Raw genomic sequence first — 20884 nt, 5'->3', positions numbered from 1 at the left:
GCAATTACTGCATTTCCTGCTTTTTATTCAGTTGTTTAGTTACATACAGACAGCTTTAGTAACGTCCTCAATTTACCCAAGATGTCTGAGCCGAGGAAAATGTAGGCTTATGAATACAGGGATGTTTTCTTTTTTGTGTGTGCATATTTTCCAAACGTATCTCTCTTTAAGTAAGGGAAGTGTGTGGAAAATGAGACTGCTATATTATCTTTGGATCAAGGTCACAAATCCCATGTAAGCTAAGGTCACATATCATCCATAATAGCCTGAATAGTAGAACTGTTCTCAGAAAAGAAACCTCATATTTTGAATATTCGTTCCTATCCCTCTTTGCATTGATTTCTTTTCTTACCCCTCTCAAAATCCCCCTTCGGTTTATCTCCCTCTCCTGATCTGTCATAGCATTTACTGCTGACATCACACATTTGGTATTTATTTCCATTCTGCTTTTTTAAAAAAAATATATATTTTGCTGATTTTTTACAGAGAGGAAGGGCTAGAGAGTTAGAAACATCAATGAGAGAGAAACATCGATCAGCTGCCTCCTGCACACTCCCCACTGGGGATGTGTCCGCAACCAAGGTCCATGCCTCTTGACCGGAATCAGACCCAGGACCCCCAGTCTGCAGGCTGATGCTCTATCCACTGAGCAAACCGGTCAGGACTCCATTCTGCTTTTTATGGATGTCTGTTTGCATCCTTCACTTCATCTAAGTCCAGTGATTATTAGTAAGATAAAGGAGAGTAATCATAAGACAAGATGGCAGATGCAGGTCATATTTAACTACTCTTTGCATACATATAAGGATGTGCTCTTTGCATACAAAGCAAGAATAAGGTAATTATGAGTGTCTTTTTTAAGTAAACAAGTCAAGTCAGGCCAGGCCAGATGTATTCTCAATATTTACAGCACAATGTTGTGGGGATAATCTCTAAGAACCAGAGCCCTAAGTTCCACTGTGTGACCTTGGGCAAGTTATTTAACCTCTCTGAATCTCTAATATATCTATCTATAATAATAAAAGCATAATATACTAATTAGACCAGACATCCTTCTGGACGAAGCCGCAGCAGGTGGGGGCCGAGGCAGAGGAGGCCGTGGTGGCGGCTGGGACTGAGCCCCTTGCACGAATTTTGGGCCTCTAGTCTAATATGATGGGTTGAATTAAAGCTCCTTTTATGATAAAACATTTTTGAACTCTACTTTGGATTATTTTTGTAGTTGAAAGTATAAGATCAACAGTTTTTTCAAAAGTTCTTTTTAAAAACAGTTCTAGAATTTAGAAATTTTACCTAAATTTAGATATTTTTCCCATTTAAGTTTAAAACTGAGAGCTGCTCCCATTCCAGAGTAATGAATAAATATTTACCTTCTGATTCTATAAATATATCTACTTGACACATAGCCCTTATGGTGACAGTACATCTTGAATTTCCTATGATTGCCTCAATTAACAAAAAAATAATGTGTCTTCAGTATAATTAATATCCAAGTACATATACCTCACTTCATTTTAATTCAGAAACTGTGTTCAGTGATTCCATAGTGACCTTTCCCATGTTCTAATCATGTACATTTTTTTTCTTTCTGTTGGTTATTTGGTCACTGACCAGTAAGAGTTTATTTCTCAATTTCTGGCTCTGTTCCTGAAATACAGGGATGGGTCGGTCCATTCCAACTTCCTCCTTCTTTCCCTCAGTTGGCATTTTCCCAAATGGTTTCTGAGTCACCTCCAGAGGCATGGTCTGAGAGTCCAGGTTGGACAGCACTGTCAGCAACATCTCCCTGGGAGCATGTGCTGTGGGCCCCCCTCTGCCCCACACATCTGACATCGCTCTCAGAGGGGAGGGGGCTGTGTGAAGTGTGGGCTGGAGGAGTGTTTTGCATTTCTCTTTGTCATGGCGTGTCCTTTCCAGATAAGCCCAAGAACGGCTGAAGACATCTTGAGTGTATCTGGAACATAGCGGAAAAGCTCACGTCTACCGAAGATTTAGCAGAGGGACTCGGAGACATTAAGAGTTCAGGCAAGTTACCAGCTGTCAACGAGTTTTACAAAATACAAACAGCTTTACTGTTTTTTTCTGATTATATAAATAATTTTTTTTCTTTGAAAAAAATTAAAATATACATAAGATTATAGAGAATAAAATACAAGTTATCTGCAGTCACACCAACGTAAGACATCTAATGAACACGTTTGTAAACTTAGACATACGTCTTATGCATACACACCATTCCCATGCAGGTAGTTTTATCCGGGATGGAATGCAATAAGTGCTGTTTTATTGTTAAGCCTCTTAAAAAGTTCCTTCCACCCTTATTCATTGTTCTTTACACCCTTTCCCTGAAACAAAAGAGGTAGTATTATTAACAGCCAGATATATATCTTTTATATACTTTTTATCTATTTAAATACATAAATGCTTGGAAATATAGTCACATATTATTAAAAATGCATACGTAATAGCATATGGGATAATATAATACTTTTTACTTGATAACATGTCATTGCAACCCCAAATGGTATAATATTATACATTTCTTTGCTCATTGATATGCTGCAGAACCCTCCACTGATGTAGCTGTAGTTTATTATTTGTTATTAGATATCCTAATATTCCATGACAGAAATGTCTCACAATCTAGTCAACCATTTCCCTATTCATGAGCATTCCCTTTTTCAGTTTTTGGCCACTCTAACATCATATTTTTCAATGAACTAAATTTTACTTTTTCAATTTCTAATCCTGTTGTGTGTGTTTCTGTGCATTATTAATTTGTTATGGTTGTTTAGAAAGTCAATATACTATTTAAGTTCTCCTTGGAATGCGTATTTAGTCACACCAAGTGTTTTGAGAGGTTTCTCTCTGTAATCTCGGGTTGTGGTGACTTTCCCATTGACCTTCTCAAGATGGCGGCCCGGTCCTGTTTCCTGCCTCCGGGTCCACACACGAAATCATACCGTTGGGAAACTGTTGCTGAAGCACAATGGTTCCGGGCGGCTGACGTGGCATCAAAGTTCACAGTGTCTGCCAGCTGTGAGTAACAGCAGGCTGTCACGATGGGATAGAGCAGCAGCAGCAGCAGCAACTCCTGATTTAGGGGCAAACAATGTAAGTACTTATTTTCACCATTAACCAATTAACCCAAACCAAACCCAAACTGAAGAATGCTTAGAGGGGAATATAATTCTTGTTAGAAACCCTTCCAGCAGATTCATTTGAGAAGCATTTAGTCTCAACCAGAGTCGAAAGGCATCAAGCCGGCACATGGTTTTCAGCAAAACGAAGAACCTTACAGGGTCTTGTTTGAAAAAAACAAACGTCAACTGTGGTTCATGCTACTTTCAAACCCGAACTCCCTGAAGTGCCTGCAGACTCTGCAGGGGCTGTCCCCTGAAGTATGGAATGCATTGAGAATGTGCAAAAGGACATGTGATTTCAATTCACATAAAAATTTAGGCAGGTTTGATTATGGGAAGATGAAAGGAGGCTTAGCAGTTACAGTGTTTGGGGGAGAGGAGAGAACCTGTTAAATATTTCAAGGAGGATTCAAGTTGGTTAAAGCTGACTGAGAGGCAATGTGGAAACTTCTGTTCTCAGGCTGCATAGAAGGCTAGGGGCGTGGTGCCTGCCAACTGGAGGAGTAATGAAACCCTGGCACAGACCCCGCTAGCAAGAGGTGGCTCTACAGCTGCTATTCCCAAGGCTTCCACACCCTGGAAGTCATATCTGGAGTCCTGGGATTTTCAGAGTTCATAAACCATGTGTTTATGGGTTGGTGATTATTTTCCTTTTTGTTGAGACCTTTTACTCTGATGTTCAGCTCTGCATGAAATCTCACAAATGACCAACAGCAACAAACCCTGATTGTGGTTAACCTACTAACAGGTATTTTTTATTGTCACCTCTATGCTGGGGATACCTAAGTGAACAAGATGGAAGAGTTCCCATGGCTCTTCAGAGTTTGCTGCCCAGCAGGAAAAACAGATGTTCTGAGAGGAGGAATGAATAGTGGGAGGGGAGTGAGGAGACCTGGATTCTGGTCCTGGCCTTGATCCCAATTAACCATATGGCACGCTGGGCTTCCGTTTATGTGCTAGGCAGTGAGTGTGTTGGAAAGGGTAAGCCCTTCCCTAATTGATTCCTCACCTAGTGTGAGTTTTTCCCCTTGCTGAACAGCTTCTCACACAGCATTGAATTTGCTCCAAATCCCGTTTAGAAACGGGTGCTTTACTGATGAAAGGGACCTCGTGTGTACCAATTGTGATTTTCTATCATAGAAACTTGACATCCTCCTGGATGGGCCCACTTACAGTGTGATATGGGTAGGAGAAAAGGTTGCCTCCGAGAAAGATGTCTAAAAGGTAGCGACTCACCTTACATATTTGAGTTTCTATTTTCAAATGGTTATTGAGCATAGCAAATACCTTTCCAACAGCTGCTGATTTTTGAGGGGCAAAGACACAAAAGCCTGACACTAAGGAAAATGAAATTGTTTGAAGTAGGTATGACTCACAGTCTACAGCTTGAAAGAAATTAAATTGAGTAAAAAATAAACCAGGCTGTGTTTTCAGTTAGAATAAAATACACCCCCCCCCCAAAAAAAGCACACCACCCATCACTGATGACTGTATGATGCATCCTCAGCTTCCTGAAACTCATCACCATCAGCTCAGTCACTTTGGGCTTTGGAAATTGTGGGAGTCTCATTAACAGGTTTTAAGAGAATGATGGACAAAATTAATTTCTTTGATGTAATGAGTATGCATACTAATGTCCCCATCAGGCAGGCCTAGCCAAGCTCCCATAATATCCACATGGACATTCATATATTCCTTGCTGTCCCTCTCCCTTCTCAATGGCAGACATGTGCTTCTCAACCCCTGAGTAATTCCTTCTCTTGGGCTAGGAACTACATCCCCAATTGGTTTCCTGAAGGACCACATCCATCACTCATTTCCTTTATTCTCCTGTCTCTCAGTTCTTCCTCTAACTGCCTTCCCACCATAAGGTAGAAACGTTTGAGTTCCTTCTATTTTGTACCAGCCAATCAACCCACCAGCTCATGAATAACCACTCATGATCCCTCCTTGCTGTCCTGTCCCTTTTTTAAAAAATTTTTTTATTGATTTCAGAGAGAGGAAGGGAGAGGGAGAGAGAGATAGAAACATCAATGAGAGAGAATCATTGATCAGCTGCCTCCTGCATGCCCCCTACTGGGATCAAGCCTGCAACCCAGGCATGTGCCCTTGTCCCGAATCAAACCTGAGATCCTTCAGTCCGCAGGCTGATGCTCTATAGTCTATCCACTGTCCTGTCCCTTTTCTGACCATTCCAGCAACCCTATGGAATCCAGTGGATACTTTCAAGTTCTTATATAGCTTGATCTCTTGCTGTATCTCTTCTCTTTACCTCTTCCTCTTTCTTGACAATCTCTTCTTCTTTGGCTTTTGACTCTGCCTTCTTAGTCTCCATGAACCTCTTTTTGCTGGGGTTCTTGTGCCAGCATTAAGAAGGGTTCAGTAATCTAAAGAAGGCTGTGCATAGATTAATAAAGAGTCCGGAAACGAAGCATAATTTTGAAAGGCATTTGGGGGTCAGAGGAGCTTAGCTAAAGGAGCTAAGTTCTAAGATCTAAGGTCTAAGGTCTTAAAGTCTCCTGTCTCAGGACCCCATGCTTTTTATTAACACAACTTGTCCTGAGGCGAGGCAGAGATATACACTTCAAAGGGTATACACAAGCATTGTCAGAATGGGGGAAATTAGCCAATGGCTGTTCAGGTGTTTGGCCAGTAGGAGTCAATAACATGTAGATTAAGATGCCCTATAGCTGTCTGGCAGCCAAGAAATCATTTTAATGTATCCTATTCAGGTTTGGGGAAATGCCTTCAGCCATTCCCAGATTCAGCCCTGCTGTCATGCTGGAATTGGGCTCCCCCACCTCTTTCTCTGCCTTTTACCTTAAGCTATTATTCTCTTATTTTGAAGTCTGGGGTCTTTCTTGACAATCTCATCCATATCCATGGTTTTAATGATGACTTGCATGCAGATAATGCCTAAGTCAATCCTGATAACACCTACACACAAATCTTTAGGAAAGAATCAATGTATAGACAAACACCACCCACCGCCAATGTAAGTCCCAGCAGATTTCTCTCAGGACCTTGTCCTGCAGGCAGCTCAACTTACCGTGGCCCAAGCTGAACTTACCTTTCCTCACAACACTTGCTTCTTCCTGTAAAATGCATTTCAGTCTTGATCAGGGATACGGCCATCTACCATCGTCAGGGCAGAGCTGCATAAATACAATTAACCTCTAAATCCCATTTATTCTGCCTCTGTTTTTTCTCTTGAACCTGATACCACCCCCTGCTCACCTTTCCCCTCCACCAGTGTGTTAGTTTGGCTTGCACTGACTTTAAGAAGGTGGATGATGGCAACTGCCTCTTAAGCCCCCGCCCCCCCACCCCCCCTCCGCATGCCGGCAGTCTGGCACTCCCCAAGCCATTCTCTTTGTTGTGACCTGTGTGCTTTTCTAAAATGTCAGCTTGGTGATGTCACTCACCTGCTTTGCATCTTTTAGAAGCATCTGGTAGTCTTCAGCAAAAATCCAAAAAAATGACCATCTGGCTTCCTTTCCCCCACTCCCCTGAGTGGGTGTTCCCCTCCAGTCTGATGAGATGTCGTGGGTCACCAGAGCCTGCCAAGCTGAGCCTCCCCTCCATGCTTTTGTGCTTACTGATTCCTCTTCTGGAACCACTCCAACCCCTCAATTCACCGGTTAAGTCCTAGTTCTCCAACAGTGCCATGCAGCATAGAAAGCATTCCATCCTCAGTGAGAGAGGAAGTATCCTTAGGAAGCTTGTATGGAAATTACGTCATAGAAGCAATGTCAGGAAAGGCAGCAAGTGTTTACTCAGCTTGCAGGGAATCTATAACACTCGTTTATGGAATGCTCCACCCCCCCTCCCCCCGCCACAGTGACCTTTGGCCATCTCCCTTGTGATGGTTGGAGACATGTATGCTTAGAAAAGAGACTTCTCCGTCATCTTGTGCCCTTCAGTGTCCTCCAGGAACTGAAGTTTGAACTTGTTTTCTGGTATCCTAAGTGGCTCCTATGGAAATTGCCCTGATGTGCTAAATTCAGCATTAAAACAGCACTCCTGGGGATCATAACTGTATCTGCAGTCACTTATTCCAGACCGGGAGAACAGGGTGTGAGTACCACTGAAATGCGTGTATGCGCTCACGCTGTGCACACACATGGGCTATTTCTGTCCATGGAACAGCGAAGTATGTGCTTCATTGACTAACAAGCGGGACAAGAACATACAGATATTGATCTTTGAGTTCTTATGTTCCTGATTACATAGAGGGGGGTGGGCAAAAGTAGGTTCAAAGTTGTGCATGAAACACAAAGTTTATTCTTGTATTATTATTTATTAACTAGAGGCCCAATGCACGAAATTCATGCAAGAGTAGGCCTTCGCAGCCCCAGCTTTGTCCGGAAGGTCGTCAGGACGGTCATCCGGACATTCGTTCCGTTGTTCGGCCATTCAGTCGATTTGCATATTGCACTTTTATTATTATAGATTATTGTATTACAACTGTAAAACTACTTTGCCCACCTCTGTATATATCAGGTTGAGTGAACCTATTTACACTCCAGGTGTTTGCATGGAATGGATTTTTAAATAATTGCCTTTTTGCCTTAAATAGATCACGTGGCTATTACCAGTATGCTTTTCTGGACAGAGCTTTGACGAGAAGTCCTGTGGTTGATTTTCCTCCACTCAATGACTGATAATGACACTGTGAGTTTCGTGAGATCTCTTATTCTTTCTGGTCTCTCTTTTATTGCCCCTAAATGGACAAGCTCTCTACTGATGCCACTGGGTAATAAAACCAACGAGCCAAGGATGGGTACCTCTGGGGAAGACAATTCTGGTGAAATGGATTATTATGATGAGAGAGAGGGGCAGAATGAAAATTTAAAATAATAACCTCAGATTAGATTCTAAGCTAATAATAAAGGTAAAAATTGAATATGAACTATTATAAATGCTAAATAAGGACAAATACCCTGATCAGCCTAGAAGATAATTCTTCTGCTTTGTTCTTCTAAACAACCCCGACAACATCTATATCTTGAACACTTACTCTGTGCAGGCCACAGAGTACATTTCCTAGATCATGCATTCATCTCTTCATCAAATATTAATTGAGCACCTACTGTATGCCATGAATAGTACATTGTCTCATTTATCCCACCACAATAATGTATATCTATTATTATACAATTAGTTAACAGATGAAGACAGTTGGCCTTGAGGTCTCACAGCTAGTCAGTGGAGGCACTGGGACCAAATCCACCTCTGACTACAAAACCTGAGCTTTTGAACACTGTACTGTACACGCTCATGAGCTTTGTATACAGGTTAGCTTGTCACACCTTTAACAATGTACGGAACCTGGAAGAGTGAAAGAAAGACTTATTGAAAGTCTACTCTTCTATTTATCAGGCCTTTTAGTGTTTGTTTGTTTTTTCTGACACATTCATGAGGCCCTGTGAGATACTTTTTAGACTTAACTGTAAAGATAAGGGAACTGGAGTTCATAGAGATTTCATTTCAGCGAGAGAGGAAAGGAGAGAGAGAGAGAGAGAGAGAGAGAGAGAGAGAGAGAGAGAGAGAGAGAGAAAGGGAGGGAGGGAGGGAGGAAGGAAGGAAGGAAGGAAGGAAGGAAGGAAGGAAGGAAGGAAGGCTGTTCCACTTATTCATGCATTCATTGGTTGGTTCTTGTATGTGCCCTGACCAGGGATGGAACCTGCAACCTTGGTGTATCGGGGCGACGCTCTAACCAACTGAGCTACCGGGCCAGGGCTGAGATTGAATTATGTTTCCCCCAAAGGCATATGGCTGGGAAATGGCACCGTTAAAACTAACTAAATAAATCCAGGCTTCGATTCCTATTTCCTTTCCTCCAGGCCTTTGCTATGCCCCAAAGTGACTGAGAGAAGGATATTTTATAAGGAAACAGAGACAGGGCTATGGAACCTGGAGTGCGAAGGCTGTTGAGTGGCAGGTTTTCTTCTACTGAGTTCAGATGAGAGTTTGAGTCATGCATGTGTGTGGTACATCAGGAGGAGCATCTTGACTCTAAAATTCTGGGGTGTGTTTCTATAAGGAGCCTGAGGACGCACCTCCACTGGAGAACAAACACTCTCTGTGCCAGTAACTGAGAGAGTCTTACATAAGAGAGGATTCTTAAGCCAGCAGTGGAGAGCTTGGAGGGCTGCGGGGCTGTCAGTGGAAGCTGTGTGCGAGCGAGGGCCTGAGGCTCCCTACCTCAGACACTGAGTCACCTGCGGGGATGGGTTCCTTCCAGCTCATCCGTTATGTGTCTGAATGTCTGCTCTTGTTCAGAATGAGTTTCTTAAGCATTTCCACCAAGTGGCTGGAGTGACTCTGGAGGTCCAGGGTATGTGTATATGAGTGTGTGTGTGTGTGTGTGTGTGTATGAATGTGTGTGTGTGTATGAATGTATGTGTGTGTATATGAATGTGTGTGTGTGTGTGTGTATGTGTCTGTCCCATTGCAAGTATGAAATTTCTTTGACATCTCATACTTCATTGTAAAAATTATCACAAATTTGAATTTTATTCCATAATATCCAATAATACAATACTTATGTTTATTTAAAATTAAAACATATTCTGGAGTTGCTGGTAGGATAAAACTGGTGTTTGTCCTGTGGCATCATGCATGGTCCCTGGGGCTCTAAGTTCTCGAGCGTGAGAAGCCGTGGGCTGCACTTTCTTGAGGTTTCTAATTCTGATGTTCTTACCTCAAGCCCTTCTTTGGTTCCTGTGTAGCGGTGTGACATAGATTCTCTACGTCCCCCTGATCTCGTGGCTCAATGGGGGCACTGGGTCAAGTGTAAAGGAAAAGTGTGGATGTCACTGCCGTCGTGGGCACTCAATTTATCCTTTCCTGATAAATTGTGCAGAACGCTTCCTACGCACATTAGAGCATTTCCAGGGAGAGGAGAACAGTTAACATTTATTAAGCACTTACTATACACTAAGAGCTTTGTAGGTTTTTAATCTAATTATACTCTTAAAATAACTCTGTGAGGTAGGTTCTATTATTAGCCCCACCGTACAGAAGAAGAATAGGAGATACAGAATAACTTGCCCGAGTTCACGCAGGGAATGGGGTTGAGATTCACACCCAGGCAGCCTTGTCCCAGGGCCACCAAGCAGTACTGCTCCTCTGGGGAATGTGTCCTATTGCCCTTGGGAGCTCGGAGAACTCTCCAAGCACATTACAGCCTTTTATTTCATCTAGTGGGTGTGTGAGTCCGCTGTGCCGTGGAGCTTGATGTGAGGTCAGAAGTCACAGCAGCATCCATCTGCCACCCCACTCATCCTGGTTCAGGGGCAGCGATAAAGTGGGAGGGGTAAAGTGAGAGAGGCGGGGCCACCTCAGCCAGCCCAGGGCTGATAAGGAAGAATGGCGTCTTCTTCTTCCCGAGCGACACATTGCTTTCTCTGGCTCTTGGCAGCAGAGGTGGGTTCAAGGAGGGCAGGTTTGCAGGCAGCCGGGTAGGTGGCATTTCCAGGAGCCTTTTTGTCCGGGCTCATACACAGGATTCCTCAGTCCTGTAGGAAACCTGAATTGTGCCCAAGCCTTCACTCCTGAGGTTGTGCTAGGAGCGACAGCCCCAGGACTGGCACTGGTAGCTTATGGTGCCCGTGCCAGGCTAATTGTCTCTGGCCCTCAGACCATGTTTTCCTGGCACATGTCCTTCCTGATAATTGGACTGCTGAGTGGCACACGCTGCTGTGCCTGTTGTCTGACACCCAGCTCCCCTGAAGGAAGGGGTCACAGCCTTGGAGGCCGATGACTGGCCGGAGCCCCGAGCTCCGCCTCCGAGGCTGGTCCAGGTGGCTTGCTGGGGTCAAGAGGCTGCTCTGCACTAAACCTTTACCCCTTGATTCATCCTTGGAGTCAGAGATACGAACCCCTTGCTGACTAAAAAGAGCCTCCGTGTGTCAGCTGTTGTGGGAAATGCAGTGTGGACATTATTCAGTCATTCCCATTTTAGCTAAGATTTTTTTAATTTAATATTTCTCTTTCACTGTCCGATTGGAGTGTGTCTTTTAGATGTATGTAGTTTAACAAGGTATGCAGGTCATTAATTCCGATTTTGTCTCATTTATGCCCCATAGGGCATCACTTTGGTGAATCTCTGCTCAATCCCCTTAACTCACTGCTTCAGCATTCTCTTTTACTTTTTCCAGAAATTCCCTGTCAAAGTTTCACTCTATATTCAGGATGTGAGAACTGCTGGATAGAGTTATACAATTAGGTTGTCGCTGCTAAACATTTAAGGTGTTTATTCATTCACAAATAAAATCTTTTTTTAAAAAAAATATATTTTATTGATTTTTTACAGAGAGGAAGGGAGAGAGACAGAGAGTTAGAAACATCGATCAGCTGCCTCCTGCACATCTCCCACTGGGGACGTGCCTGCAACCCAGGTACATGCCCTTGACCGGAATCGAACCCGGGACCTTTCAGTCCACAGGCCGACGTTCTATCCACTGAGCCAAACCGGTTTCGGCCACAAATAAAATCTTTATTGAGTTCTGGTCATATGTCAGGCACTGTGCCAGGCGCTTTGGGTAGAGCATGGAATGAAGCTCAGATGTTCAAATCCCCATGAGTTTCAAGACCATCTAACTGGTAGCCCACTTGTTACCTTGAGGACATGTTCCTAGGGAAAGGCCACTCCTATTTTCCGCACTAGCCCACCCAAACCTTCCTAACGTTTCTCCAGCCTCTTACCAAATGCTCACCCTGGTCTGGTGAGTAGAGATTGGCAGCGTTATTAGCAGAGAGGACACTTTTGTTAGACAGATGTCAAACCAGGGTAGTCGCTCCTATTTGAAGCAAGATCCTCATCAGTGGTCTGGGGTTTGGAAAGGACGCAGGGACCCAGAAAGGAAGTTCACATACATTAGCAAGCGACCAGGGCTCCAGTTCTGGCTCATAGTTGAAATGCAGAGCAGGAATCAGGCAGGAGGATGGGTCGCTTGGGGAAGGGAGAATGTGAAGACTGTCGCTGTTCCAGCACGGGGGAGCCCGTGGATCACGCAAGGGCACCGCAAGCAGGGTGTGGGTGGCCAGACTAATTTTAGCCCACCTCCTGGTGGGGATGAGCTGCTAATGTATTTGTCAAGCTGGGTAAATTTGGTTAGAAACCAGGAGGAATTGAACCGCCAGGTTGAGAGGTTTAGTAACTAGATATGTGGGCTGGGCAAGGCAGAGACCGATAAATCCCAAAGCTTTTGGGCTGGTGCGATCCCACCACGACCTGTTTCGTTCCATGACCCATATAACTGTTGTATGCCGTATGTCTATTCCATAATTAAAGCTAATTAAAATTGATTTGGTTGGTGAGTGTTTGAGGAGTTTCACAATAACTCTTTAGATAACTAGAAATGCTTTGGGATGTCACAAAATGAGCATTTGGAATAACTGAGCTAGATTTGGAATAACTAAAGCAGAGATGTGCAACGAAGGCTGGCAGCGGAATGGCAATTCGGGAGTTTGAGTTTGAAAGTATGCTGAGTCAGGAACCTAGGAGTTTGGGGTTGTAATCTGTATGCTGGTGAACTGCTCTCTGGACACAGCCGCCACCACCTTGCTTTACAGCGTTTGACAGTTGCTATGTAAATACTCCCACCACGATGGATGTCCAGTTATCACCGGCTTCTTTACTGGCTCACACGATTCCTGCGTAAATCATAATCAGCCCTTGTAAGGCCAGGGCAAGGTGACTCCCTCACACCAGTATAACCCTGACTGAGCTTCTGGTCAGCTTGGTGGTGGTTTTGGGTAAATCACTTCACTTCTCTGGATCTTAGTTTTGTCATCAATAAAGTGAAGTTGCAGAGTGAGCCTCCCCGTAATGTAGTCGGTGTTTTGGGGCAGGACTAACATCCTGTTATAAACCAAAAGAGTCACAGCAGGTTTTCATGAGCCTTATTGTGATATGTCAGAACACGTAATTGTATATCTGAGTCCGTGTCATAATTAACCATGTTCTGCTTCCTGCTGTCGCTGTGGGTCCTTCTCCAGCACCTCTTCCCAGGAGGATTAAAAACGGCAGTGTGCCCAGCAATGAGCCAAACTTCAGGGCAGAATTCTCTGACCCCAGTGGTGTAAGAAACCATGTCCATGGTCGGTCAGAGAAGTCTACGTTCTATGGTCAGGCTCTAGGAGTCATTTGAGGGGATGAGACAACTATATCCTCTATATCCTCATAGTGACCTCTAGTTCAGGTACAGTCGTATATCTGATCACGGGAACCACGTGTGGTCTTCCCTGGACTAGTAGCAACATGGGGGGTTATTTTGCTCCAAACTTTTTGAAGGCAAGGACTCTGTCCTTCATATTTACATGTGTCAAATCCTGGTATCTTATAGAGACCAAGTAAGTGTTTGTTGAGAGAAAGAATAAACTTTGGGGCAAATGCTGAATTTTATTCCCCTCCCTCAATTTATTGAGATATAATTGACATATAACGTTGTGTAAGTTTAAGGTATATGACATAACTTTCTGCATTTTAAAATATTTATTCAAAAGTAGACACGAGCTTCCTGTGATTATCTTAATAATGCTGAAAAATGTATTTTGTAAACGCAAGAAATTATTTTCTTATTGTAATAGAAAACTTTTCAGTGTCTTCAGTTCAACATTGGGCATTTAGATTTACCTTCCTTTAGATAACACACTTGATACACAAACAGAATCCAGTGCAGAGAAACATGAATGAGAAAAACCCCAACCAGAGAGACCAGGTATTTACAACCCGCCAATGAGTACCTTTTTGAAAAGGAAAAAATAATACTGATATATAGAGCATATTTATTTATACGTGTGCCATTTTACCAGCACTTACTCCTCCTTGTGACCCTCATAAGCTAAGTATCGTTATTCCCCTTTTACAGAAGAAGAAACTGAGACTCAGAGAGGTTCATTCATGGAGCCAGCCAGTGGCAGAGCCCTAAGGCTGTGTTCTTCTGGCCGGGCCAGGCTGCCTGTGGGCTTTCTGGGTTTCCTCTCCCCGGCGCCTCTGTTCCTTGTTTGCTGTGGGGTTTGGATGCTTTCATATGTGAGTGAACCTAGCTCAGCCCACGACCAGGCAAACAGAAGCACCAGCCTCCGACAGGGCTCTGAGCAAATACACCGGGTCAGGCCTGTCCCACATGCAGTGGCTGGGCTGTACTTTGCCCCAGTGAATCAGCTCCATGGAGGCCCGGCAGTTGCAAAGGTAACTGACCGGCTGTAGATTGGAGGGCCAGGTGAGTCTTGGTAGATGTGGCACCTGGACTTTGGCAGTCTCCACGGAGCGGAGACATCCTTGGGCCAGGTTCCCGGAGCCGCGCTGAAGGAAGGTGGCAAGGCGTCCGAGCAGGTGTGTGGGGACCTAGCTCCCTGTGTCCTCTCTCTTACCTGTGCTTGCTGGGCTGTCAGATTAGCAGAGGCAACATTGCCCTCACCGGGCCAGGGAGGGTCGTGGAGGTGAGCTCGAAAGTGTGACTTGTCACTGTGGATGGAACGTCTTCATTCTGAGAAAATTAATTGCCTTTGGGTTGCTGCGCTTAATTATAACCTGAGGTCTCACTTACTGGAGTTGATCTCTCTTGGCAACAAAAGGACGGGATTTTGGCGACGAGATTGGGTGTTGTGCCTTTGCAGTCCGGGAAGGCTGCCCAGTGAAATATCTGGGGACAGGGTGACAGAGACTTTCTTACATGTGTCCAAATGGTACTGAGTGCCTCGGGCCTTCAGGAAAGACCCACACACGCTTTCACTGTGTCTGGAGCATTTGGCCTCGGCTGGAATTTGCTGGGGAAAGCCTGCATTTTTTTCAGGAAAGTGGGCTACCCTGGGCAAAAGGGTGCTCGTTTCCCCGAGCGGGGGTTGATCTTGGGGTGGAAGGCACTTCTGCGCCTTGCTCTTCTGGGCTGGTCTGTTTACAGCCCTCGGCTCATCGCGGTGGACCCTGGCTCCATGGCATTTGAGCAGTGACAGGTTGATTTCCACACATACCCTTTGACCTTTGTTCTGATAAGGATTTTTGTTTTAGGCAGGGAGTGTCAGGAGTGGGAGCAAGTGAAGTGGCTTCCATCAGAATATTTCCACTGAAAACCGTTCCCAACAGAGAAAAAACAGGGTCTGACCGAGCTAAGAATTCTCCCGACACGAGGGGATCCCTGAGCAGCAGTGAGCTCTTCCTCTGGGGGGCAGCTGGATGGGGGCAGTCCTCTGTGACGTGGGCCGAGGAGCTGGGAAGGCAGTCTGTCCTTGGAGCCGTTTCCCATTTTGAAGAATAAGTGGGGAGAATCAGTTTGATTCTGGGGAGACTTCCAGGTTTTAAAGTCTCCAGCCAGGAGGATCACCCCGACATGGCTCTCCAGGTGGTCATGGAAGCAATCCCAAACCTGTGTCTTGGTGGGTCCCCTGGAGGAGAGGCAGGCATGGCCTTGTTTGGGGCTGAGTTCTAAAGGTGAGTTTAAGGATTCAGAGAAGATGTCTCTTAAGGTCAATTTCAGCTTTTTGTTTAGGAAATGCCTTCAGCTACCCTCACTACCCCAACCTTTATCTCCAACACTAACTACTATTTATTGAACAATTACCATAGACCAGATAGTGAACTGGGAACTTCATAGGTTATCTCTAATTCTGACAGTAACCCTGCAAGCTAGTCATTATGATCCCCATTTTATGGATAAGGAAATTGAGGCTTGAACTAATTAACTAGCTAATAAGTGGCAGAGTTAGGATTTGACCTCTGGTCTAGATCTAAGCCCACTCTATTTCCATGATAGCTTAGGATCCCCATAGTAAATGTTGAATAAATATTTGCTGGTGGAATAAATGGACATTTATTTAATTGGAATACTTTGATAGGGTTTTGGCGCTTCATCTATTACTGTTCTGTCTCTCATGCCTCCCACATCTATTATTGCTCCAACTAATTACACTTTTTAATTTTTAAAGCAACAACCATATAGTTGTCTAATCTGTTGTTTATTTCATGTATCTGTTTGAGATTTTCCTCCAGATATTTCTATATCAGTAGCCATGTGGTTTGTTTTAGATAGAAGATTTTGAGGACCATAAGTGCTTTTTTTAAAAATAAAACTCAATCAACCATCATGTTTGGATATAAACCTAAAGTAATGATAATTTTGGGGTCTTTTTGTTTTGTCTGCAGGAAGAGAAAATAACTACACATCTGACTAAAAAAAGAGAGACATTCAGAAGGTCAGGGATGGAACCCTGGATTCCCCAGCAGCCGCTGCAGCCCCGGGGGAGGCCCCCAGCCCCATCCCAGGGTCCAGACCGAGGCCTTCGGAGAGATGGATATCATCGGGCTGTTCCTCAGTCTTGGCACCAGGGAGAGAGGTTCCATCAGTGGCAAGACGTCCGAGGGAACCCCCAGCCACAGCAGGACCCCAAGGCAGACCACCAGCAGCCTCATTACGTACCCAGGCCTGGGGAATGGCATCAGCCTGTGGCCGGGGTGGACTATTACGAAGGGGGTTATCACCCTCACTTGTATGCAAGGTATGGTTTTAGAGCTTGGCATTGACCCAACCCTCCTGAGTGCTTGCGAACAGATTGTTCTTGTCCTTCTTCCTTTTCCTTTTATTCCTCCTCTTTTTTTTTCTTTTTCCTCCTCCACCCGACTACATTGATTTGGCTAAACCCTTTGCTCTCTCAAATTGACTGAAAAGAATAGTTCCCCTTTCTGTATCCCCTGGTGGGGCTTCTTAAAGAAGCCATCGGAATCTGATTGAGTGTTGGGGGCCGGGGAGAGGATAGGAGGAATGAGAGAATGGTGAAATTAAGGAGAGCAGATGAAACCCTCTATTCCAGGATTACAAAAAGGCAATACTGTAAATGTATGTAGACGACGGAACAGCCTCTCCAGGGGATCCCTATAAAAACTTCCTCATCGTCTTTGAACCACTCTGATGCAGGGTTAGTATAACACCACCAGCATCAACAAGAGCCCTAGCACCTAGAACAGTATCTAACATGTGATAGGCATCCAGAAAAAAAAATGCATTGAATAAATGGATGGGAACTTAAAAGAAAATCAACCTCAGAGAAAGCAGATGTAAGGTTGCAGGCTCCACGTTCAGAAGGAAGGGGTCTCGGTGAGGAAATTCTAGGTTGGAGGATCTAGAGTTCCTACTTCTGGGTTCTGAGAGCACTGGACGCAGTGTTTTATGGAATGTTGGAAGCCACCTGTGTCCACTTTGGCTTTTCGAGGTGGGGTGGTATTTATCTGCCTACAGATTCAGGATTGAAATTATGACAAATATTTTAAAGAATTTTGCCCCTATGAAATGTTAAAGAATTATTAATTGATGAAAATACTAACAACCTGACATTCCTTTCCGTATTGTTGTATTGTTGAATCCTCAAAGGAAGGTATGTTAAGGACAGAGGCAATCATATTTAAGGTAGTCCAAGCTGACCTTTTCATCTCATTTCCATCTGTAATATGCATGGGAATTACAATGGCCTATTGGTCATCTCTGGGAGGGGTTTTCTAGGATACTATCAGGGCAGCGCTTTCTAAGACAATACCTTGTGTGATTGGATGTCAGTACTTGAAGAGTAAGAGGGATCATGGGGAAGAAGAATGAGACGCTTTGCTATAAGGATCCCAGCTTTGTTCTGAATCAAAGCTCTTACTCCTGCTCTGGGTCTGGATTTTCTGTGTATGGGATCTAGAATTAACTGTGCATTTTAAGCAGGTTCTAGACCAGGTCACAATTCTGTCCTCTGAAGTTGTTTAGTTTGTCCAGTCTCCCATTGGTTTCTCTCTTTACCGCACTCATCCTTGAAATGACTGGCCTTCACTGTGCTATTTTAGGCCAGGCATTGATGATCCATACCAGAGGTATCACTCTTCTGTAAGGGAAGAATATCCGTATGGAAGTTATTACTACCATGGGCACCCACAGCAGCAACCAGAAGAAAGAGGTATGGAATAACCTCCCAGAAGTCTTTGGGGTGGTGCAGCTGGTCGATAGGCAGGGCAGAGGCCAAGGGAGCCATGCTCAGAGCCTCACCTTGGGCACCTGCTCTACTGGGGTAGAAAGAACTCCCGCCCCTGCCTACCTCTTTCTTGGCCAGATGAGGTCACGGCAAAGACACTCCTGCTTGCTGTCTCGAGGAGAAGAGACAGAAAGCAGTCATTTTCTTGGTACGTGTAGATGATAGTACTGAAACTATCATTATGCTGCTAATATTATGGATAGTCTGCATTTCATCCACGTGTTTTCTTCGACTTCTCATTATAGCCAAGATTATAGTCTCTGACCAAGTATCAGTGATGTCCTCAAGTGTGTGACTGGGCTGCAATGAGTCTGACCACCATTTACCCTGAGGGTGCAGATATGCACCATTAGGAATTTATACCCTATACAATAGTAAGGCTTTAGGTATATGCTAATGGCTGCTAGCAGAGAGAAATCTGTTTCAACATTGAACACACACACACACACACACTCACACACACGCACACACTCACTCACACATGATCATCACCATTGTACAGTTGTATAGGGCCGTGCTAATTGGTTTAGGGAGGACTGTGGGGCATCTAATCATTAGCTCTCACCAATTTTATTCATTTTGGCAAATGTGTTTTGTACCTACTGTGCTCCAGTAACTCAGCTTCACAGCTTGCAAGTGTGTTTTCGGAACTTTCACAAACAGGAAGTGACCTGCTTTATTTATTTTTTTTCTGAGGGTGCAGTGCCAAGGCAAGCGAGTCCTTATATCCGGCATGAAGACTATCGAGATCAAAAGTACCTCAATGAACATCATCGTGAAAACCAGAAGAGTCCATATGGAACAAACAGTGAGACCCAGTTCCAGTAAGTGTGAAAGGAGAGGCCGGGTCAACATGATTCAGCCAAACTCAAACTCTGTTAGGAAATCTTATAGCGTCTGGTGCTGGGCCCTCATCTCCGGCAGCCTGTCGTCCGCTTCTGTTGTGGGGATGTGGGAGTTTTGTTCTCGGGGATGGAGGTGTAGCCCAGGATGGCCCAGGCCAGTGGTGAACAGGAACCTGGGGAGGAGAGATTCTTAACTCAGAGATGTGATTCTCAAACCTGGGCTAGTCTGAGTCCTGTTTCTTGAGGTCCATCAGAAAGCAGAGCCTTTGTTCTATGTTGGTCTCATGATTGGGTCCTGCCTGGGGCTGGGACGCTTCTCTTCTGCCTACTCCTGTGCCCTAAGAATGGGACATCCTTTGGGATCAGGCGAGCAGGGGACGGGAACAGCCTTTTGTACTAGTACCTGTCCTGGTGCCCTTGGCCTGGCACCTTTACCCTGGAACCCATGAATCCGACTGCTCTGATTTAGGTCATTCCAGATGTCAGGCAGCAGGGACCACCCTTCTCTGCAGGGTTCGGGGCAGCTTCTAGTAACTGCACTGGGGAGCCCAGGAGCCCCCTTTTCCTGGTATTAACAGATTGAGGTGGTGAATGGAAGGACAGTGCTTCTCCCTGCGGCACACAGGCCGACCTGACACCTGTCCATACTCGGCAACAGGACCACTGAACGGGCGAGGGCTACGCCCTCCATCTTGCCCCGAATCCTCCATTTTTGGGCAGCTCAGCAAGGAGCTTCTTCCCGGAAGCCCAAGCCTCTGCTCGCCACACCTAGGATTTCTTTAAACTAACCAATGACAATCAAGGGAAGTGCGCGCCATAGACACAACCATATCCTGTGTAATAAGACCCAGACTTGCGCCTGGCCAATCGGCAGGGCCCACGGTCCTCTCTCCTCCCCTTACTCCAACCCCCCTAAAAAACCCCTCTACACACAAAGCTCGCTCTCTCTGCCCCCTGCTGCTGCGTCGGCGAGTGTGGTGGACGGAGAGCACGAGCTAGCTCGAATAAAGACTCTCATGCTTTTGCATCGGACACGGCTGGCTCCCTGGTGGTCTCTTGGGGATCCTGAAATCTGGGCATAACAACCACCTCCAGCAGAGAGCAGCTCAGCCTTGCTGGCTTGCCCAGGACCCCTCTCACCTCTCCTGTCATTTTGCTGCAGATCTCAGAGTGGGAACCCTTATAGAGACAGCCCTGCTTCCAACTCTGGACAGGAGTGGCCTGGGGACCTGCTTCCAGAGAGTGTGCTCACTGGGGCCCAGAAGAATAAGGTAACTTGAAGTGACATGGAGGCTGGTGGCCTGTGACAGTGCCTCCCAACGACATTGTCAGCAGTGGCAGGGCAGGGCCCTGGGGGTGGGCTCTCCAGTGGCCAGCAGACTGAGCGGTCCAATTCTTCCCTTCTTGGCAGAGTCTCCACTCATCCCTCCTCTTTTCCCCATTTTCCTGTTTCAATCTGAAGGGCCTGGGACCCTGATCTGGCCCTTTTGCATTTTTGTCAAATTGACTGAATCAGGAAATGTCACGCAAGTCACTCTGAGGTGCTAGGAAACAGAGAAGAGGCTGCCAGCACTTTGGTTCACCCAGGAAGTGGGAAGTTGCTGGAATCTTTTAATTCAGGGCTGAAAAGCAGAGCTTGAAGCCTGTCTTGACGTTTAATTTTATTTATTTATTATTTTTTTTACAAAGCATTATTTTAAAATATATATTTATTGATTTCAGAGAGGAAAGGAGAGTGAGAGAGAGATAGAATCGTCAGTGATGAGAGAAAATCATTGACCGGCTGCCTCCTGCAAGCCCCACACTGGGGATGGAGCCTGGGACCCGGACATATGCCCTGACCAGGAATTGAACCCTGACCTCCTGGTTCATAGGTCAACGCTC

General features: G+C 45.1%; 1 protein-coding gene across 2 annotated transcripts in view; it reads left to right on the top strand.

Moving 5' to 3' along the window:
* Positions 1-2944: 2944 nt before the first annotated feature.
* SEC16B (SEC16 homolog B, endoplasmic reticulum export factor) overlaps positions 2945-20884 on the top strand; it is a 46472-nt gene continuing 28532 nt past the window's right edge. Inside the window, exons 1-6 of one of the 2 annotated variants that reach the window (XM_014456034.2) lie at positions 2945-3114; positions 7723-7817; positions 16297-16649; positions 17971-18080; positions 18859-18979; positions 20163-20271. In XM_014456034.2, coding sequence (XP_014311520.1) covers positions 7800-7817; positions 16297-16649; positions 17971-18080; positions 18859-18979; positions 20163-20271 — 711 coding nt within the window. In that variant the 5' untranslated portion in view covers positions 2945-3114; positions 7723-7799. Of the gene's footprint in view, positions 3115-7722; positions 7818-16296; positions 16650-17970; positions 18081-18851; positions 18980-20162; positions 20272-20884 lie in introns of those variants that run through there. The other variant, XM_023753964.1, reaches the window with a different exon arrangement.

This window comes from Myotis lucifugus, unplaced genomic scaffold (assembly GCF_000147115.1).
Source record: "Myotis lucifugus unplaced genomic scaffold, Myoluc2.0 scaffold_54, whole genome shotgun sequence".
In the NCBI taxonomy this organism is placed as follows: Eukaryota; Metazoa; Chordata; class Mammalia; order Chiroptera; family Vespertilionidae; genus Myotis; species Myotis lucifugus.
Note: the sequence above shows the minus strand (reverse complement) of the source record. Positions and strands in the feature narration are given on the sequence as shown.